Source organism: Symphalangus syndactylus, chromosome 14, assembly GCF_028878055.3.
Source record: "Symphalangus syndactylus isolate Jambi chromosome 14, NHGRI_mSymSyn1-v2.1_pri, whole genome shotgun sequence".
Classification (NCBI taxonomy): Eukaryota; Metazoa; Chordata; class Mammalia; order Primates; family Hylobatidae; genus Symphalangus; species Symphalangus syndactylus.
In genome coordinates this window covers 75,333,564-75,356,654 of record NC_072436.2, presented here as the reverse complement: position 1 = coordinate 75,356,654, position 23,091 = coordinate 75,333,564, and the positions used below count along the sequence as shown (strand labels likewise).

General features: G+C 42.9%; 1 protein-coding gene across 3 annotated transcripts in view; it reads right to left on the bottom strand.

Annotated features, from left to right (window-relative positions):
- RAB1A (RAB1A, member RAS oncogene family) overlaps nucleotides 1-23,091 on the bottom strand; it is a 47,184-nt gene that overhangs the window by 6,789 nt on the left and 17,304 nt on the right. For all 3 annotated transcript variants that reach the window (XM_055240381.2, XM_055240382.2, XM_055240383.2), the window contains exons 2-3: nucleotides 14,879-14,951; nucleotides 5,963-6,058 (exon numbers count right to left, since the gene is read on the bottom strand). In XM_055240381.2, the coding sequence (XP_055096356.1) occupies nucleotides 5,963-6,058; nucleotides 14,879-14,951 (169 nt within the window). The remainder of the gene's footprint in view (nucleotides 1-5,962; nucleotides 6,059-14,878; nucleotides 14,952-23,091) is intronic.

Below are 23,091 nucleotides of genomic sequence, written 5' to 3'. Positions count from 1 at the left end.
TCAATAAAGAGGCTCAAGCACTCCTGGAGGCCAAGGCAGGCAGATCACTTCAGCTCAGGTGTTCGAGACCAGCCTGGGCAGCATGGTGAAACCTCGACTCTACTAGAAAATCCAAAAATTAGCCAGGTATGCTGGCGTGCGCCTGTGGTCCCAGCTGCTCAAGAGGCTGAGGCAGGAGAACCACTTGAGCCCAGGAGGCAGAGGTTGCAGTGAGCTGAGATCACACTACTGCACTCTGGGCAACAGAGCCAGATCTTGTCTCAAGAAAAAAAAAAAAAAAAAAAAAAAATGAGGCTCAAAGCCTTTCAGTGTATCCTTGGAGGAGGCATGAACTCTAGAATCAAGCCACCCTGACTTCAAAACATCAAATCCAGGTTCCTGGTTATTTAATATTAGGGAGAGTCACCTAACAGTTTCTTCATCTGTAAATGCTAGATAGCATTCACCTTGTACAACAGCTAAAGGGGTTTAAATGAACTAATGTTTGTAAAATGTGCCTGACTATAGAAGCTGCTCAATAAAATAAGTTTCCTTTTCTTCCTTGCTCACCAACCTCTTTCACAAAGATAGAAGGAAAAATTGTTTTTTGACTAAATGTCAACAAGAAGTTATAGCTGACTAAAGTAAGCAATGGCATCCAAAAGTAAAATTTCCTTTTTTTCCGAAATGGAGGTATTGCTATGTTGCCCAAGCAGATCTTGAACTCCTGGGCTCAAGTGTTCCTCCTGCCTCAGCCTCCAAGTAACTGGGACTACAGGCACTGATATGGTTTGGCTCTGTGTCCCCACCCAAATCTCATCTCAAGTTGTAATCACTAAGGGAAGTGATTGGATTATGGAGAAGTGATTGGATTATGACGATGGTTTTCCCCCATTTGAGTGATAGTGAATGAATTCTCACAAGATCTGATGGTCTCATAAGGGGCTCTTCCCTCTTTGCTTCCTTCACACTCTCTCGCCTCCTGCCATGTAAGACGTGCCTGCTTCCCTTTCTGCCACGGTAAGTTTCCTGAGGCCTCCCCAGCCATGCAGAACTATGAGTCAATTAAACCTTTTTTTTATAAATCACCCAGTTTTGGTCAGTTCCTTGTGGCAGTGTGAGAACAGAATAATACATGCACCATGTCTGGCAGAAAGAGTAAAATTTCTGATGTTTCCTTGCTACTCTGAAAACTTTCCTGACACTAAATCCTAACAGTACTAACAATACTTTCCTTCATATGTAATTCTCATTACCCCTCATAATCAGAGTAACTTTTTCCCATGTTTGTCTCTCCCACTGTCTGCCTCCTAATGGGCTATGTTTTATTCATCTCTGTAACCTCCAAGTGCCTGGTGTAATATAGACATTTTCATAAAGCCTCATGAATGAACAATCACAGAAAGAGGCCTTCCATGGTGTACAACTGGACTCAGTACCTGCCCTACCTTGCTGAATGTTTTATAATCTAACAAAACTCAGATAAAGACCCAGATGTCACACCTGAACAGGAAAAGCTGAAAGGAAAAGATAATTAAAATATAAATCAACAGAATCAAGATTTTCAAAAGACCTAGAAAACTTGAAGGATTACTGAAGCCGAGCAAGAGGAAATGATAGGATTAAAAGTAAAATCTTGTGTTTAGTTTTTTGTTTTTTTTTTCCAGAGGAGTCTTGCTCTGTCGCCAGGCTGGAATGCAATGGCGCGATCTTGGCTCACTGCAATCTCCGCCTCCCGGGTTCAAGCAATTCCCCTGCCTCAGCCTCCCGAGTAGCTGGGATTACAGGCACGAACCACCACGCCCAGCTAATTTTTTTGTATTTTTAGTAGAGACAGGCTTCACCATGTTGGCCAGGCTGGTCACGAAATCTTGACCTTGTGATCCGCGCGCCTCTGCCTCCCAAAGTGCTGGGATTACAGGAGTGAGCCATCGCGCCTGGCCTGTGTTTAGATTTTTAAAACACCAGTCATAGAAGTGTAAAGTAAGACCCTCTTCTTTTTCTTTTTTTTTGAAACAGGGTCTCGCTCTGTTGCCCAGGTTAGAGTGCAAATGGCACGATCTTGGCTCACTGCAACCTCCATCTCCAGGCTCAAGCAATCCTCCCACCTCAGCCTCCTGAGCACCTTGGACTACAGGGACACACCACCATGCCTGGCTGAATTTTGTGTTTTTGGTAGAGACGGGGTTTCGCCATGTTGCCCATACTGGTCTTGAACTCCTGAACTCAAGTGATCTGCCTGCCTGAGCCTCCCAAAGTACTGGGATCACAGGGGTGAGCAACTGCACCTGGCCAAGGCCCCATTTTAATTAAAAACAAGCAAATCGGCCAGGCACAGTGGCTCACGCCTGTAATCCCAGCACTTTGGGAGGCCAAGGCAGACGGATCACCTGAGGTCGGGAGTTCGAGACCAGCCTGACCAACATGGAGAAACCCCATCTCTACTAAAAATACAAAATTAGCCGGGCGTGGTGGCACATGCCTGTAATCCCTGCTACTAGGGAGGCTGAGGCAGAAGAATCACTTGAACCTGGGAGGCGGAGGTTGCAGTGAGCCAAGATCACGCCACTGCACTCCAGCCTGGGCAACAAGAGCGAAACCCCGTCTCAAAAAAAAAAAAAAAAAAAACAAAAACAAATCAAAAACCTGAAGACCCAAACTAGAAATAATATGGCTACTGAAACAACAAATGGTTGTCTTTGATTAAGAAGAAGAAAGGGCCATGAGCCCTTGAAGTTCAAGAGAGAAATTCACTCAGGCTCCAAATCAAGATAGGATTTACCTCATGTGTTATATCTCATACTTGATTTAAGAAATCAAATTTAATAAAAGGCATTTATAAAATGTAAGAATAACCCAAATTGCACAAGGTTCTGAAAATATCATTACAGGAAAGAATGAGGAACTTCAGAGGTAGAAGAAAGGTTGTGATAACATCAATCTGAAGGGCAAGCTTGCCAATAAAAGAGGAATTAATCTGATTCAGGCAGCTCTACAAGGCAGAGGAATAAGAAGAGACAGAAGTAAAAGGAAACAGGCTTCAGCTCAATATAAAGAATTAATATGTCTCTAAAAGAATCATGCAGTGAGCTGAGATAGTGCCACTGCACTCCAGCGTGGGAGACAAAGTAAGATTTTTGTCTCAGAAAAAAGAAAAAAAAGGAATCACTAGGAATAAATAAGTAAATAAAATAACTGGCAACTAGAGGTTTTGTGTTTTTTTTGTTCTTTGCTGTATATTTTGCAGAGATGAGGTTTCGCCATGTTGCTCAGGCTGGTCTTAGACCTCCTGAGCTCAGGCAATCTGCCCACCTTGGCCTCCCAAAGTGCTAGGACTATAAGCGTGAACCACGACGCCCAGACAGCCACTGCACCCAGCCTTATTTTGTTTTTGAGACAGGGTCTCTCACTCTGTCCACAAAGCTGGGGTGCAATGGTGCAATCTTGCCTCACTGCAGCCTTGAAGTCCTGGGCTCAAACATTCCTCCCACCTCAGTCTCCTGGGGAGCTAGGACTACAGGCATCGACCACCACACCTGGTTAATTTTTTTTTTTTTTGGTAGAGATGGAGTCCCTTCGTTGACCAGGCTGGTGACAGGAGCTATGTTGACTCCTGGCCTCAAGTGACTCTCTGACCTCGGCCTCCCAAAGTGCTGGGATTACAGGCATGAGGCAACATGCCTGGCCGAAGTTATGTATAAAATGGAACTAGCTATTTCAAAAAAATGGTAAGCTTCTTAAAAATGTTCAAAAACCCAGGCGTGGCAGCTCACGCCTGTAATCCCAGCACTTTGAGAGGCCAAGACAGGTGGATCACTTGAGATAAGGAGTTTGAGACCAGCCTGGCCAACATGGCGAAATCCCATCTCTACGAAAAATACAAAAATTATCCGAAGGCTGGGAGCAGTGGCTCATGCCTGTAATCCCAGCACTTTGGGAAGCCGAGGCAGGCAGATCACGAGGTCAGGAGTTCAAGACCAGCCTAACCAATATGGTGAAACTCTGTCTCTACTAAAAATACAAAAATTTAGCAGGGTGTGGTGACGCACGCCTGTAATCTCAGCTACTTAGGAGGCTGAGGCAAGAGAATCGCTTGAACCTGGGAGGCGGAGGTTGCAGCGAGCTGAGATTGCACCATTGCACTCCAGCCTGGGCAACAAAGCAAGGCTCCGTCTCAAAAAAAAAAAAAAAAAATTGTCCGGGCATGGTGGTACACACATGTAATCCCAGCTATTAGGGAGGCTGAGGCAGGAGAATCACTTGAACTCAGGAGGCGGAGGTTGCAGTGAGCCGAAATCGCGCCACTGCACGCCAGCCTGGGAGACAGAGAAATACTGTATCTCAAAAAATAAAAAAACAAACAAAATGTTCAAAATGAGGCCTTCAGGTATGGAAAAGAAATTCCTATTAAAGATGAAAGACAGACAAAGAGTGTCCTATAAGATCCCTTCCAGCCACAGGAAAGTAAAATATGAATGTTTCACACACAAATACACACCCAAATCTTATGAACACCAATGATCACACGTAATACAATTATTCCATACCAGTACTTTAAAATACAGTTTTGGGTAGATCTTTATGTACTCTTTATGGTGCCAAATAAAAAGTTGACACTGTACTTATATCATGGAAAAAAATATGGAGGGTAATTTGTGTTCACTGATTGAAAGTATTTCAAGCTATTTCTGAAAACTAAATCCTTGCAAGTCCTAATTTGACACATCAAGTGTGTTTACTTATATCAATATCCACATCCACCTATCTTTTGTAACGTACCTTCTCTTCCTCATCAGAATCATATAAGGAAAGGGAGCAACGTAACCTATCAAACACCCATTTATCTGGGCATGTCATATCATAAGTAGTATCTATATACTGCCCAAAAGTTTACAAAGGGCTTTCACATGTATTGTCACATACACAAAGCTCTTAGAGTTGGTTCTCACAACTACCTTATAAATTAGTAAATCAGGTGTCATCACACACATGTTAGAAAGGAAACTGGGTCTCAGGGTTACTTCGGCCTTTTTCCCAGAGACACAAACCCATGATTCTCTAACAAGTAAATACTAGAACCAAGACAACAAATCTAAGTCTTCTGACTCCCAATGCAGGACTCCTTCCAATTCCATGTGTCATCAGTTCCATGAAAAGGGGCGGTCACTGGTTTCCTGTGTTTATAGCCTACTTCTTGCTAATAGCCTACTCTGAAAAATACTGATTTATTTTTTAAAAGACCACAGATATGTCCACACTGACAGGACTCAGACCCACACTGAAGAGGCACAACTGAACTATTATAATTGCCTATAATTAATTGGGGGCTGGGGGTGTAAAGATGGATAAGGGGGATAGGATGGCACAGAGACACAAAATATTGAAGACAGAGCTTCGGTCACTTGGTTCTACCAGTAACTGTAGGCAAGTCATTAAATCTTCCAGCATTCATTTTTTTGAGCAGTAAAATGAACATGTAACAAAAACTAAGTTCTTTTTTCCAACAAAATTCTGTGTTTCTACAGAGTTGGTGCACACACTGTCTAAGAAAAATACATAAAACAGAACTACATAAGTACTTCTCTTCAATTGAGCCACATGTGAAGAATCTCTTCCTAGGGTTCCTTTAATGTTCCATGCACTTAGCACAGTAAAAGACAAAAACGATCTATACCATTTGCACTGTAGGACAAGATAAACTTGAACTTAGATTTCCACTGATAAAAGAAAATGATGAGGACCAAGTTTGACTTAAAACATGAGTTTCTCTGCTTCATGAACAGAAAATTCAATGAGGCTTAAGTAATCTTGAAAACATTATTTTTAATCTAAATAATTCTTATTCTACTATTCTATCTTAAGTGCATGATTCTTAAGACATTTTACATTCAATTTTGTTAGCATATTAAATATATACAAAATAACAATACATTACAAATTAACCAAAATAAATTCCAAAAAAATTACTAGCCAAGTCACTTACTATTTGAAGCTTGATTGTTTTCCCGTCTAACTCTATAGTTCTTATTTTGAAATCCACACCAATTGTGCTGATGTAGCTTTCTGTATATGTATCATCCTGAAGGGGGAAATAATTAACAATTAAATGTATTGTTCAGTGGAACAGATGCAAGTCTAAGTGAAAAAAAAAAAAAAAAAACTGTTGTTCAAGAGTAAATAAAAAAATATCATGTTTACTTTTATCTAAAGTCCAAGTTTATGAATAAAATGTATAAAGTATAACATGCTGAAAACAGCCACTCCATCCACTTTCAGTACTTACTTCATATTCTGATTACAAAGTACTACTTAACTGTAGTTTCTTCTTTCCTTAAGATCTCTACAATAGCCTTTCTTTATTTTTTCCAAACATCATCTCTTGCCAAATTCTTTACATATATCATATAGAAAAATATTTTATATTTTCAATGATTATTAATTTTTCTAATCACTAATCAGCAAAACTCTTGCGACCCACCCACCCAATTTATTCACCACAAAACAACAATCACTTCACTCCGCTTTTTCTTAGAAGTCAATCTTGCTTCCTAATTATGATTTTTTTTTTTTTTTAGATATCATGCACATAACATAAAAGTCACCCTTTTGAAGTAGACAATTCAGTGCTCCTTATACATTCACAAGGCTGCAAACTACAATCACGAATTCCAGGACATTTTCTTCACTCCAGAAAGAACCCGTCTTCACTCCCTGGCAATTACTAATCTACTTTCTGTCTCTTTAGATTTGCCAATTTTGGACATTTCGTATAAATGGAATCATAAAATATGTGGCCCTCTGTGTCTGCCTTCCTTCATTTAGCAGAATGTTTTCAAGGTTCATCCATGTTGTACCATGTAACAGTACTTCATTACTTCATTCTCTTTTTTTTTTTTTTTTTTTGAGGCAGGGTGTTGCTCTGTTGCCCAGGCTGGAGTGCAGTGTCATGATCTCAGCTCACTGCAACCTCTGTCTCCCGGGTTCAAGCGATCCTCATGACTCAGCCACCTGAGTAGTTGAGACTACAGGCATGCATCACCACGCCTGCCTAATTTTTGTATGTTTAGTAGAGACGGGGTTTCGTGATAATGGTCAGGCTAGTCTCAAACTCCTGGCTAGTCTCAAACTGCCTGAGCCTCTCAAACTGCTGGGATTACAGGTGTGAGCCACCATGCCTGGCCCATTTTATTGGCTGAATAATATTACATGTACAAATATACAACATTTTATCCATTCATAAATTGATTTGGGTTGTTTCCACTTTTTGACTATTATGAATAATGCTGCTAGGAACATTTGTGCACAAGTTTTCCTGTGAATATATGCTTCCTGTCAATTTTTTAACCCAATGTTAAATTTTTAAAATTGTAACTGCTTCTCGCAAGTACCTGCCATGAAATTTTATTCAGAATGAAATAAAAATATTTCTTGTGAAAAGATATATGAATGAACAGACCAGGCTTTCATCACATGAACCACAAAGCACGACCTAAGAAGTACTCTGTCAACAAAGATGGACCTTAATCAAATCAGGTCTAATGAGAACGGCACTGCCAAACAGAACTTTCTGTGACAATGGAAAGGTTCTATAAGCTGTGCTAGCCAATATGGTAGCCATTAGCCATATGCAGCTTGTGAAACAAGAAACTAAGTTTCTGATTTTTTCAATTATTTTTCCCCCTTAAAGGGACAGGGTCTTGATGTCTCCCAAGCTGGAGTACAATCGCAGCTCACTGAAGCCTTGAACTCCTGCACTCAAGCAATCCTCCCACCTTGGCCTCCCAAAGCGCTGGGATTACAAGTGTGAGCCACCAAACTTTTTCAATTTTAATTAATTTAAATTTAAATAGCTATGTAGAGCTAGTAGCTACTCTAAGGATAGTGTAGTTCTAGGTCTTCTAATTACAGAAAAAGGAATAAACAAATAAGCATAAGGACATCACAAGGAAGCAAAATGACAAATCTAGAATATTGGACAATCTACAGGACAAGTGCTCGTTTCTGCAAAAAGTCAATGACATAAAAAATATATAAATAAAAAGGTAAGGTATAAAACTCTAGATTAAAAGACTAAGCAACAAAACAACCAAATGGAAAATGTATTTTGCAGGTTGATAATGGCAATGTCATTTTATAAGAAAATGTTTTTAGAAATATGGGCCGGGCATGGTGGCTCACACCTGTAATACCAGCACTTTTGGAGGCCAAGGTGAATGGATCACAAGGTCAGGAGTTCGAGATCAGCCTGGTCAAGATGGTGAAACCCCATCTCTATTACAAATACAAAAAATTAGCTGGGCGTGGTGGCGGGCGCCTGTAATCCCAGCTACTCGGGAGGCTGAGGAAGGAGAATCACTTGAACCTGGGAGGTGGAGGTTGCAGTGAGCCGAGATTGTGCCACTGCACTCCAGCCTTGGCGACAGGGCATGACTCTGTCTCAAAAAAAAAAAAAAAGTTATGTTGTAATTGAGTGCCTAATAAGTATCAGGTACTACAGAAGTATGTAGAGGCCGGGCGCAGTTGCTCACATATGTAATCCCAGCACTTTGGGAGGCCAAGGTGGGAGGATCACTTTAAATCAGGAGTTCAAGACCAGCCTGGCCAACATGGTGAAACCCCGTCTCTACTAAAAATACAAAAAATTAGTGGGTGTGATGGCACACGCCTGTAAACCTAGCTAGTCAGGAGACCAAGATGGAGAATCGCTTGAACCTGGGAGGTGGAGGCTGCAGTGAGCCGCGACTGCACCACTGCACTCCAGCCTGGGCAACAGAGCGAGACTCCATCTCAAACCAAAAAAAAAGAAAAAAAAATGCAGAGGACAAAATGAATGCAATAAACATTCATGTAGCACATCTATCCTCCAGGTACTTGGATAGAAATACTGAATTCTTAGCCGGGTACAGTGGCTCAGGTCTGTAATCCCAGCATTCTGGGGGGCAGAGGTGCACAGATCACTTGAGCTCAGGAGTTAGAGACCAGCCTGACCAACATGGTGAAACCCCATCTCTACTAAAAATACAAAAATTAGCCAGGCACAGTAGTACGTGCCTGTAATCCCAGCTACTTGGGAGGCTGAGGCATGAGAATCAATTGAACCCGGGAGGTGGGAGTTACAGTGAGCTGAGATCATGCCACTGTACTCCAGCCTGGATGACAGAGCTAGACTCCATCTCAAAAAAAAAAAGAAAAAGAAAAAGAAAGAAATGCTGAATTCTTGTAAATCCCTAAATGACTTTTACTCCCATGCCTGAGCCATTACTATTCCTTCTGCCGAAAAGCCTCAGTTATCTCTCTCTGCATAACCCTATGTACTCCCCAGCCCCAAGGTCATGTGGCATTTATTCATCCTTCAGTTTTGAGCTCAGGCAATACTGAGTGTCCAAACAATTTCTTCAACTCCTCAGCCAATAGATTCTTCCCTCTGTGCCCCCAGAGCTTACTGCACATTTCTTTATTATAGTCCTCACCACAATTGTCTCTATTAATATTTTGAGGGTATGGGGATCAGCATTTTAAAAATAATTTCCAGGTATTATTGGAAAACCTCTGACTTCAAGCAATGGACATCCCAGAGAGGGTTTTCCTTGAGGAACAAACACCTGAGGCTAAATAGCTAGATTCTTCCCACCTACTGAGAGTTGCTTAAGAATTATGCTTAATTTTAATATTTGCCCATTTAATAAAAATTAAATGATACCTAAGTCTAACTTAAAGGCCTTTAATTACCAATAAAGTTGAGCTTTTTTTTTCATGTTTACTGGCAATTTGTATTACTTCTTTTTTTTTTTTTTTTTTTTTTTTGAGATGGAGTTTTGCTCTTGTTGCCCAGGCTGGAGTGCAATGGTGCAATCTCGGCTCACCACAACCTCTGCCTCCCGGGTTCAAGCGATTCTCCTGCCTCAGCCTCCCGAGTAGCTGGGATTACAGGCATGCGCCACCACATCCAGCTAATTTTGTATTTTTAGTAGAGACAGGGTTTCTCCATGTTGGTCAGGCTGGTCTCGAACTCCTGACCTCAGGTGATCCGCCAGCCTCAGCCTCTAAATGCTGGGATTACAGGCGTGAGCCACCGCACCCAGCTGGCAATTTGTATTACTTCTTTTTTCAACTGACTGCTCATGTATTTGCCACTATTTTCATTAGGAGAAATATTCTTTTCTTATTGATGTGCAAATGTGCCTTATATATTGAGAATACCAATCCTCATATATATATATTTGCTAGTGCCATTAGTTTTCTAACATTTTTGTGCCTGTGATAAATTAATTTTAACACAATCAAATTTAGCAGTGATTTCTTTTTTCTTATTTTAAAAAATACCTTCACACACCAAGATTAAAGAGCCACCTATGTTTTATTCTGGTACTTCATGGTTTTATTTTTAACTGTTACATAAAAAGAATTATACATTATTTTAATATTTTTTAAATAACCTTCATTAATATCGGCACTCATCAGAAAAGTCGTAAGTATTTAGGATACTGTCAAGTGGTAAATTGTAAGTTTTTTCAAATTCTAATTTTCCATTGTAAACTTAAATTTTATTTCAGCCAACAAATGTTTGCAGCTACTTCCCTTGAAATGACTATCACAGTTCATCTGAGAAAATCTGTCAAATAGCCAATTCTGTTCTAATCTGTCTGTTAGCTGTTCTTTCAAGTTTAAAAAAAAAAAAAAAAAAGGCCGGGCGCAGTGGTTCACACCTGTAATCCCAGCACTTTGGGAGGCTGAGACAGGCGGATCACGAAGTCAGGAGTTCGAGACCAGCCTGGCCAACATGGTGAAACCCCGTCTCTACTAAAAATACAAAAATTAGCTGGGCTTGGTGGCAGGTGCCTATAATCCCAGCTACTTGGGAGGCTAAGGCAGAAGAATTGCTTGAACCTGAGAGGCAGAGGCTGCAGTGAGTGGAGAATGCACCACTGCACTCCAGCCTGGGCAACAAAGCAATATTCCATCTCAAAAAAAAAAAAAAAAAAAGAAATGGTGTTCCACAGAAAAAAGTAAAGCAGTTAGCTCAGCTTACAACTCAAAAAACTACAAATGCTTTTCTTTTCTCCAAAATAACCAACACACTAGCCAGTATGCAGTAAGAAGTGCTTTCTCCAGCACTTTGGGAGGCTGAGGCACGTGCATCGCTTGAGCTCAGGAGTTCAAGACCAGCCTGTGCAACAAAGTGAGACCCTGTCGCTACAAAAACTACAAAAATTAGCCAGGCATGATGGCGCATCCACTTGGGAGGTCCCAGCCACTTGGGAGGCTGAGGTGGGAGAATGGCTTGAGCCTGGGAGCCAGAGACCACGCCAATGCACTCTAGCCTTGGCAACAGAGCCAGACTGTCTCAAAAAAAAAAAAAAAAAAAAAATTGTTTTATGTGAACTTCCCATTTCTTCACAAATATTTTTAAAGGAATACTCATGGATCAACATTTTTCAAAAACTAATCATTTTAACTGTTTTGTCAAGGACATTCTTCAATAAAAATGGCAGGGCTTGTTTTTGTTCCTGTGAGTGCACAGAGGTGAAGAATGCCATCACCATGAGTACAATTTGGAGCTTAGCACTGCCTTGATGTGTACCAAGCCACCAGCAATTTTACCCACATTGCTTTTGTACCAGAGCCAATGTCATCACTGAAAAACGCAAACATCTTTTATATTAGTATTATTACCAAGTAAATATTTCCTTACAAATACTAACATCTTAGTATTAGTAGGATATTTTGACCTCATGGGCTACCTGAGAGGGTCTTGGTAACCCCCAGGAGTCTTTGGTCCATGCTCTGAGAAACAATGATCTAGACAGTAAGAAGGGAAACATGCTAATTTATTTATTTATTTATTTATTTATTTATTTAGAGACAGAGTCTCGCTCTGTTGCCAGGCTGGAGTGCAGTGGCGCCATCTCAGCTCACTGCAACCTCCGCCTCCTGGGTTCAAGCAATTCTCCTGCCTCAGCCTCCCGAGTAGCTGAGACTACAGGCGTGTGCCACTACACCCAGCTAATTTTTTGTATTTTTAGTAGAGACGGGGTTTCATCATGTTAGCCAGGATGGTCTCGATCTCTTGACCTTGTGATCCGCCCATCTCGGCCTCCCAGAAGTGCTGGGATTACAGGCGTGAGCCACCGCACCTGGCCAGGAAACATGCTAAATTTAAAGGTAGTTGATAAAGACTATGAAGGACACTGTGGATTCTGTTAAGTCAAAAGTCCTTTTATCTGTCAGCTTCAGCATTTAGAACTATGCCATTGGCAAACGAAGTTTGTCCAAGACCCTACTTTTTCTTTTATTAACTATTTTTTTTTTTTCAGAGACAGTCATGCTATGTTGCCCAGCTTGGTCTCAAACTCCTTGACTCAAGTGATCTTTCCACCGCCAGCATCCTGAGTAGCTGAGACTGCAGGCATGATCCACTGCGTCACCTGGCTCTGCTTTTTCTTTTTATTCTACTAAAGTTTAACTTTAAGATTTATTTTCACCAAGTCGCTTTCAACACAGGCCACCAACTACCCCTTTAACTTGCTGCCTATATTGGAACTGCTGTTAGACTCTGACCAAAAAATATTAGACATTCTGACTTTATAACCATACTTCACTGAATTTCTTTTAACAGCAACAATATTTTTCTATTTAACAGTCCAAGATACCACTGGGGATGTATATTTGGAGTCTTTAAATACATAAATTCTCGAAGAATTAACTTTTCCTTCCTCCCTCCCTCCCTTCTTTCTCTTTCTTTTTCTTCCCTCCACGGCCCAGGCTGGACTATACTGGGCTTGCTGCACACTCCCTGCGTCCGGCTCCCGTGATTCTCCTGCCCCGGCCTGCGGGCTGCCTGGGATTGCAGCCGCCACCACCCCGGCTGGAGGCGCGGTTTCGCCATGTTGGCCACGCTGCTCTCCAGCTCCTGACCTCGACTGGTCTGCCCGCCTGGGCCTCCCGAGGTGCTGGGACTGCAGGCGGAGTCTCGCTCACTCGGTGCTCCGTGTTGCCCGGGCTGGAGTGCGGTGGCGTGGTCTTGGCTCACTGTAGCCTCCACCTCCCAGCTGCCTGCCTTGGCCTCCCAGGGTGCTGGGATTGCGGCCTCTGCCGGGCCACCACTCCGTCTGGGAGGTGGGGAGCGTCTCTGCCTGGCCGCCCATCGTCTGGTATGTGAAGAGCGCCTCTGCCCAGCCACCCCGTCTGAGGTGAGGAGCGCCTCTGCCCCGCCGCCACCCCGTCTAGGAAGTGAGGAGCGCCTCTGCCTGGCCGCCCCGTCTGGGAAGAGGTAAGAAGCGCCTCTGCCCGGCCGCCCCGTCTGGAAAGAAGTGAGGAGCGTCTCTGCCCGGCTGTCCCGTCTGGGAAGTGAGGAGCGCCTCTGCCCTGCCGCCCATCGTCTGGGAAGTGAGGAGCGCCTCTGCCCGGCCGCCCATCGTCTGGGAAGTGAGGAGCGCCTCTGCCCGGCCGCCCATCGTCTGGGAAGTGAGGAGCGCCTCTGCCCGGCCGCCCCTTCTGGGATGTGGGGAGCGCCTCTGCTCCGCTGCCCCGTCTGGGAAGTGAGGAGCGCCTCTGCCCAGCCGCCCCGTCTGGGAAGAAGTGAGGAGCGTCTCTGCCCAGCTGTCCCGTCTGGGAAGTGAGGAGCACCTCTGCCCGGCCGCCCCGTCTGGGAAGAAGTGAGGAGCATCTCTGCCCGGCTGGGAAGTGAGGAGCACCTCTGCCCGGCCACCCATCATCCGGGATGTGAGGAGCGCCTCTGCCCAGCCGCCCCGTCTGGGAAGAAGTGAGGAGCGTCTCGCCCAGCTGTCCCGTCTGGGAAGTGAGGAGCACCTCTGCCCGGCCGCCCCGTCTGGGAAGAAGTGAGGAGCGTCTCTGCCCGGCTGGGAAGTGAGGAGCACCTCTGCCCGGCCACCCATCATCTGGGATGTGAGGAGCGCCTCTGCCCGGCCACCCATCGTATGGGAAGTGAGGAGCGCCTCTGCCCGGCCACCCATCATCTGGGATGTGAGGAGCGCCTCTGCCCGGCCGCCCCGCCTGGGATGTGGGGAGCGCCTCTGCCCTGCCGCCCCGTCTGGGAAGTGAGGAACACCTCTGCCCAGCCGCCCCGTCTGGGAAGAAGTGAGGAGCGTCTCTGCCCGGCTGGGAAGTGAGGAGCACCTCTGCCCGGCCACCCATCATCTGGGATGTGAGGAGCGCCTCTGCCCGGCCGCCCCGTCTGGGATGTGGGGAGCGCCTCTGCCCTGCCGCCCCGTCTGGGAAGTGAGGAGCGCCTCTGCCCGGCTGCCCCGTCTGGGATGTGGGGAGCACCTCTGCCCAGCCGCCCCATCTGGGAGGTCTACCACAGAGGCCAGACGCAATGTGGGGGCTGGACGTGGTGGCTCATGCCTGTAGTCCCGGCACTCTAGGAGGCCGAGAAGGGTTGATCACTTGAGGCTAGCAGTTCCAGACCAGCCTGGCCAACATGGCAAAACATATGAAAAACAGACAGACCAACCAACCAACCCAGCAACAACAAAACAGGTCTACCCTGGAGTCATACTCTACCTTTTTCTATTTTCCTCCCTTTCTGATCCTTTGTCCCACTTTCTTTTTCTTCCTCTTCCTTCTCCTTCTTCTTTGTCAAATAGAGGATTGAGTTATTATCATTGATCCATACAAAGTCCCTCTCTCATTTATTTTCTTTAATTCCTACCCCCCATTTCTATTCCCCGTCTTCCCATGTGCAACCTCCCTAATATGTTTGATATGCATCTTTTTGTTTGTATGTATTTTTAGAAAATGTTTATTGTTTTGTGTGCAAAAAAATTTATAATAAAAAAACTTATTCTGAATAAAACTGTTTAATTTTTTTATCTACCTAGAAAACATACATAGCACTAATTGTACCATTAATTGTAAAGACATTTCAATTTCAACTTACTGCAAACCTAAGAAGAAGGCAAGACTTTCCAACCCCTGAGTCGCCAATCAGAAGTAACTTGAATAAATAATCACTGCAAAAAGAAAAAGAAAATGATGTTAATAAAAAGCACACTGCATTATTGTAAGCTATACACAACAAAAACACAGCTACAAATAACAACTCACTGTGAAGACTACGTCTCCTATAAAGCCCATGCATGGCTTAAGCCAAAACTGCAAACAGCCACAGCCCTTCTGATAGATCACTAAACATGACAAAATTATGTAAAAAGTAGGCAATGCCACCTATGATCTCTAACATCACTGAACTTCCACTTAAAAAGAAAGAAGGAAAAGAAAAATAAGTGACATGCACTCTTGGACTGCCCAAGATACTTAAAACATTCTAAATAAATCCCACTCCTCTACCGTATTAGAATACAGAAAGGTAACTTTTCATTGTTTTTGCCCATGAAATATTAGTCTCTCCTTCAAATTCTAAGATCAGGCCAGGCGCGGTGGCTCACACCTGTAATCCCAACACTTTGGGAGGCTGAGGCAGGCACTTTACTTGAGGTCAGGAGTTCAAGACCAGCCTGACCAACATGGTGAAACCCCGTCTCCACTAAAAATACAAAAATTAGCTGGGCATGGTGGCGCATGCCTGTAATCCCAGCTACTCGGGAGGCTGAGGCAGAAGACTTGCTTGAACCCAGGAGGCAGAGGTTGCAGTGAGCCGAGATCATGCCACTGCACTCCAGCTCCAGCCTGGGCAATAAGAAGGAAACCCTGTCTCAAAAAAAAAAAAAAAAAAAAAAAAAATTCCAAGATCAAATAATTTCATAGCACTCCTCCAATGAAGGGGTTTTCATGATCCTTCTCTCTGAATTCTCCCCTCAAAACAATGTTCATTTAACTTCTGAAAGCCCATATTAGAAACCAGAAATGTGGTAAATTCACAGGCTGTTTATCCAAGCGCAAAACTTGACTAACGCTCTACACTTGTATTAAAGCATTTTTCAGAACCATTGAAAACCATGCTCTCTTTTTTTTTTTTTTGAGACTGAGTCTTGCTCTGTTGCCAGGCTGGAATGCAGTGGCGTGATCTCGGCTCACTGCAACCTCCAACTCCCTGGTTCAAGTGATTCTCCTGCCTCAGCCTCCCGAGTAGCTGGGATTATAGGCATGCACCACCACGCCCAGCTAATTTTTGTATTTTTAGTAGAGACGGGGTTTCACCATGTTGGCCAGGACGGTCTCGATCTCCTGACCTCATGATCTGCCCACCTCAGCCTCCCAAAGTGCTGGAATTACAGGTGTGAGCCACCGCACGTGGTGATAAAACGAGGCTCTCTTTATGTATCTCTAACATTGTCAGGCCTAACTCAAAAACTACCCCCAGAGATTCCTTCATGGAACTAAGACAACATTATTATTCACCCATGGTCTCCAAGGAAATCCCTCATAGATCCTTCCCAACTCAGACACCAGTTCTATGCATTCTTTTAAGCAATTTCAAAAGGACAAAAACCTTAGAATTTATATATCGTTTTTGTAGAAGATATACGTATTTTGTCCTTTTTGATTTACTTTCCAAAAAATGCTAAAGTGAAAACCACGTCACAATTTAGATTATTTACATGTAAACAAGACATAAAACTTATTTTTTTCACTTTAATTGCACTGCCAAAGAAGAGAGGATATAAAACTTCTATAAGCGATTATCTTTGTGAATATTATATATAGTTGAATATTCAACTATTACATAGGTTTACATAATGATATGCATTACTTAAAACACTGTTTGGGTTTTAGCAAATTACCATATTATACTTGTTATACTTATTGTCTTTAATTATATATGAGGAAAATAATTTTTTAAAAATCCCAAGTGCCAGTCAGCAGCAAAACAGAAGTCAGAGAAGGAAACAAAAATCTTTTAAACAAGTAAATCACAAGAGGGGACTGAAGCATAGAATGAACTAGACATCCTTTCCGTTTGAGATTTTAAAATTTTTAAAAAGATCACTATTGTAGAATACTATCCTTAATAAATGATTGATACCTAATACCAACAATTTGTATTTGGCAGTTCAGCTGGCTGACTTTACTACTATTTAGAAGGTTCCTTCTTAATTAAACCAAATATTCTTCTTTCTTTTTTTGAGACAGAGTTTTGCTCTGTTGCTCATGCTAATTTTTGTATTTTCAGTAGAGACGGGGTTTAGCCATGTTGGTCAGGCTGGTCTCCAACTCCTGATCTCAAGTGATCCACCTGCCTTGGTCTCCCAAAGTGCTGGGACTATAGGTGTGAGCCACCATGCCTGGCGCCAAATATTCTTTTTTTGTTTGTTCATTTTGAGACAAGAGTCTCGCTCTGTTGCCCAGGCTGGAGTGCAGTGAAGCAATCTCGGGTCACTGCAGCCTCCACCTCCCAGGTTCAAGCAATTCTCCTGCCTCAGCCTCTGAAGTAGCTGGGATTACAGACATGTGCCACCACGCCCAACTAATTTTTGTATTTCTAGTAAAGACAGGAGTTTCACCATGTTGGCCAGGCTGTTCTCAAGCTCCTGACCTCAGGTAATCTGCCCACCTCAGCCCCCCAAAGTGCTGGGTTTACAGGCGTGAGCCACCGTGCCTGGCCCCAAATACTCTTAAGAATACTGAACACTGAACATTAACAATGAGTATATGTTAAGAATTTACCTGTATGAAGAAAGCAAAACTATCACAGCACTGACACTACCATAGTAGGTTGGTTTTTTGGGGGGTGTTGTTGTCGTTAGAGTCTCTCTCTGTCACCCAGGCTGGAGTGCAGTGGCTTGATCTTGACTCATTGCAACCTCTGCCTCCAGGGTTCAAGTGATTCTCAGGCCTCAGCCTCCTGAGTAGCTGGAACTTAGTAGGGAGGTTTTTAAACAGAAGTTTCAACACAACAACTGGACTCAATGTACCAATCTCCCTGAACTCCATGCCAGGCATCCAGTAAACACTCAAAAACATTCCCTGAATTCACTGTACTGGACCCAGTTGAAGTAAAGGACTGTACTGGGCCTCAGATGTTGCCTGAAGTATCACCTTAAAGATCAACAACTCAGGCCAGGCGTAGTGGCTCACGCCTGAGGTCAGAAGTTCCAGACCAGCCTGGCCAATACGGTGAAACCCCATCTCTACTAAAAATACTAAAATTAGCCAGGCATGGTGGTGGACAGCTTTAATCTCAGCTACTTGGGAGGCTGACCCATGTTAATTGCTTGAACTCAGGAGGTGGAGGTTGCAGTGAGCTCAGATCGCCCCACTGCACTCCAGCATGGGCAAAAGAGGAGTCTCAAAAAAAAAAAAAAAAAAAATCAACAACTCTATTTCAGAGCAACCATAAAGCTTTAAAAAACATGAACGGGGCCAGGTGCTGTGGATCACCTGAGGTCAGGAGTTCAAGACCAGCCAGGCCAACATGATGAAACCCCGCCTCTACTAAAAATACAAAAATTAGCTGGGTGTGGTGGCAGGCGCCTGTAATCCCAGCTACTCGGGAGGCTGAGGCAGGAGAATCGCTTGAACACGGGAGGCAGAGGTTGCAGTGCACTGAGATCATGCACTCCAGCCTAGGCAACAAGAGCAAAACTCCATCTCAAAAAAAAAAAAAGAAAGAAAGAAAGAAACATGAAGGCTTCCTAATTGCATTACAAGTTACATTATGGTTTCAAGAAATTAATAGTCAATTTTTTTTTAAATTACCTTTTTCAACCACTACATTTTTTTTAAGTTTTACAAATATAACACTCATTTTAAAACATTATGGCTGGGCGCAGTGGCTCAGTGAGCCTGTAATCCCAGCACTTTGGGAGGCCGAAGCAGGTGGATCACCTGAGGTTGGGAGTTCGAGACCAGCCTGGCCAACATGGTGCAACCCCGTCTTTACTAAGAATACAAAATTAGCCGGGCATGGTAGCGCATGCCTGTAATCCCAGCTACTCGGGAGGCAGAGGTAGGAGAATCCCTTGAACCCGAGAGGTGGAGGTTGCGGTGAGCCAAGATCACATCATTGTACTCCAGCCTGGACAATGAGGGCGAAACTCCATCTCAAAAAAACAAATAAAAAAAATTATTTATGAGTTTCTAATAATTTAAGGCTTAAATTAAAGCCATTATAAATAACATGAAGAATTGAGTGCTCCGTATAAGACAATCTTTGCAAAAGACTACTGGTTCTCTCGCAAACCATCTGTTTACTAACATGACAACAGTCACATGAGAAAGGCAAATAAAATCAAACCCACAAACTTCCCCACCTCCCCTTATCAAAGACACACACCTGAATAGCGTGATCAGTGACACGTTAACTTGCATTGGGACATTTTAAATTACCTACTACAGAAGTAGTTTATTTCTCAACTGTAAATATACTGAATATTCGTGAGAATTCATTGTTCTGAGTTTGCTTTGAAATGTTTCTATAATTTACAAAACACCACACAGTAAAAATGTTGATAGAAAATATACAAATATAAAATTAGAGAACACAAGGACAGAATTTTGATACAAAGAGCCAAGACTAATTTAGCAAATGGTAAGACTTTAAATGTATTTATTCTTCATTCCTCATGAATTCGGATCACTAAGTTTTTATCCTACAATAATGTAATTTTGACTTAAGTGAAAAAAACTAAATTATGCTAGTTTAGAAACCTACAAAGATTTGGCTGGGCACGGTGGCTCACACCTGTAATCCCAGCACTTTGGGAGGCCAAGGTGGGTGGATTACCTGAGGTCAGGAGTTCAAGACCAGCCTGACCAACATGGTGAAACCTCGTCTCTACTAAAAAAAAAAAAAATACAAAAATTAGCTCAGCATGGTGGCAGATGCCTGTAATCCCAGCTACTTGGGTGGCTGAGGCAGGAGAATCACTTGGACCCAGGAGGCGGAGGTTGCAGTGAGCAGAGATTGCACCATTGCACTCCAGCCTGGGCAACAGAGCGAGACTCCGTCTCAAAAAAAAAAAAGAAAAAAGAAAAAAAAGAAACCTATGAAGATTTACAACTGTCACCCTCGTAAATTATTCTAGTAAATCCTATCCACTGCTTCCAATTCAGAACTTCCTCTAGCTTTTTGTAGTTCTAATCTACTATAACTTCGTATTTTCTACCCTCGAGAAGTTTGGAGTCTGTGTTTCTCCACCCTTATGTCTGACATAGCTATCTGTGGGTGTGGAAGGTAAGCTGACTTATTCATCTATGTATACAAGGATCTAGCACTGTGCCTTTTACAAAGCATGTGCTAAGAGATCAGAGAACATTTTAGTTTTACATTTTTAATCAGGCCTCTTTCATTGTGAGATACAGCTACAGAAAATTTGTGCCATCCTTGATTAACATTTTTGGCCAAAATATTAGGGGGAAAAAATAATGAGGGCACGGCATGTTAAAAGGATACAGGAGCCAGCCGGGCGTGGTGGCTCACGCCTGTAATCTCAGCACTTTTGGAGGCTGAGGTGGGCAGATCATGAGGTCAGGAGATCGAGACCATCCTGGCTAACATGGTGAAACCCCGTCTCTACTAAAAATACAAAAAATTAGCTGGGCGTGGCGGCATGCGCCTGTAGTCCCAGCTACTCAGGAGGCTGAGGCAGGAGAATCGCTTGAACCCAGGAGGTGGAGGTTGCAGTGAGCAGGGATGGCACTACTGTACTCCAGCCTGGGCAGCAGAGCAAGACTGTCTCAAAAAAAAAAAAAAAAAAAAAAAACGGCCAAGCCAGAACAATTTGAGGCACAAAATAAATAAGTACGTATTAGATTATAACTTACAAAATAAATACTCATGAATTCATAGCAGTATAAATGATTATAAATGGGAGAGAAGAGACAAGTCAATAATACATGCTGAAGAAATGAGAAAAACAGAAAATGACCAGTAGCACTACATTAATAATTGCTGCAATGCTGGGTGTGGTGGCTCACACCTGTAATTCCCACCTACTTGTAAGGCTTAGGTAGAAGGATCACATGAGGCCAGAAGTTCAAGACCAGCCTAAGCAACATCGCAAAACCCCCATCTCTAAAAATATTTTTTTTAATTCGCTGGGTGTGGTGGTCTATGCCTGTAGTCCCAGCTACTTGAGAGGCTGAGGCAGAAGGATCACTTGAGCCCAGGAGTTTGAGGCTGCAGTGAGCTATGAACTCACTACTGCATTCCAACTTGGGCAACAGAGTGAGATCCCATCTCTTAAAAAAAAAATTTAAGGAAAAAAGAAAAAGAAAAAATAATTGCTGCAAGGAAGATTTACTGGATAAATGCTAAATTAATGGGTAAAACTAAGGAGAAACAGGGTATCTGCATGACCTCACCAAAGTATATCCCTCAAAATATCGGCTGGGCATGGTGGCTCACGCCTGTAATCCTAGCACTTTGGGAGGCCAACGCGGGTGGATTGCCTGAGCTCAGGAGTTCGAGACCAGCCTGGGCAACACGGTGAAACCGCTTCTCCACTAAAATATAAAAAATTAGCCAGGCGTGGTTGGCACATGCCTGTAATTTCAGTTACTTGGGAGACTGAGGCAGGAGAGTCACTTGAACCCGGGAGGTGGAGGTTGCATTGAGCCAAGATCATGCCATTGTACTCCAGCCTAGGCAACAGAGCGAGACACCATCTCAAAAGAAAAAAAACACATCAGACAAATGCAGACTGACAGACAACTGACGGACATTCTATAAAATACCTATCAGCACTCTTCAGACTTGTCAAGATCACAAAAAAGAAGGAAAGACTGAGAAACTGTCACAGATTGAAGGTTGCTAACATGGCCTAAAACTAAATACAATATGGTATACTGAATTAGTTCCTAGAATAGAAAAAGAACATTAGTGAAAAAATTAGAGAAACCAGATTAAGTCTATAGTTTAGTTAACACTGTACCAATGTTTATTTCTTAATTTGGACAAATGTGCCATGTATGTAAGATGTTACTATTAGGAGAAGTGGAGAGAAGGGTATACAAGAACTCCACATTGATTTCACAATTTCAGTAAATCTAAATTTAGTTCAAAATAAAAAGGGTTTTAGAAAAGGTTTTAAAAGGTTTTTATAAAGGTTAAAAAATTATGAGGCCGGGTAAGGCTCAGGCCTGTAATCCCAGCACTTTGGGAGGCCCAGGCAGGTGGATCACCTGAGGTCAGGAGTTTGAGACCAGCCTGGCCAACAGGCTGGGTGAAACCCTGCCTCTACTAAAAATACAAAATTAGCCAGGCGTGGTGGCATGCACCTGTAGTCTCAGCTACTCAGGAGGCTGAGGCAGGAGAATCGCTTGAACCTGGGAGGCGGAGGTTGCAGTAAGCTGATATCGCACCACTGCACTTTAGCCTGGGCAACAGAATGAGACTCCATCTCAAAAAACAAAACAAAACAAAAAATGACAAACAATCGCTTCAAAAAGCTAGCTCATGATTTTTTTTTTTTTTTTTTTTTTTTTTTGAGACAGAGTCTTGCTCTGTTGCCTAGGCTGGAGTGCAATGGCATTATCTCGGCTCACTGCAACCTCCACCTCCCGGGTTCAAGCGATTCACCTGCCTCAGCCTCCTGAGTAGCTGGGATTACAGGTGTGTGCCACCATGCCCAGCTAATTTTTGTATTTTAGTAGAGACGGGGTTTCACCATGTTGGCCTGGCTGGTCTCTAACTCCTGACCTCAAGTGATCCACCCGCCTCAGCCTCCTAAAGTGCTGGGATTATAGGCATGAGCCACCGCACCCAGCCACTTATGATATTTTTAAACAATATGAGAGACATTTCATGTTTTCTCAAGTTAAATCTAATCACAGATTGGGCTGGGTTTGTAAAATAAAGCTGCTTTTGAGGTACAAGTATTTCTATTAGTGAAAATTCTGTTGAACTGCTTGAATTTTATAATACTACGAGCAGATATTTTATTTTAATTTAAAAAGTTCACCCTATGAGAAAGCTAAAAATAGTTAAGAATGGCATAGAATAAGCCTGGACAGAAAGGAGTAGGCTGAGAAAAATTAACAGTAGGCTTTAACAATTGGATGGTGGGCATCAAATACAGCAACAAGAGAAAAATTATTTTTGCTATCAGTTTTTCCTGTAAGTCAACTTTTGGTCTACTTTCGCAATATTGGAGGTTCCAACAATAAAACAAAAGCAATAAGGTACAGTAAGGACAAGTTTTATTCTACTCAGTTTGCAAGAAGTTAAATGACAGACGACAGGGCCAGGCA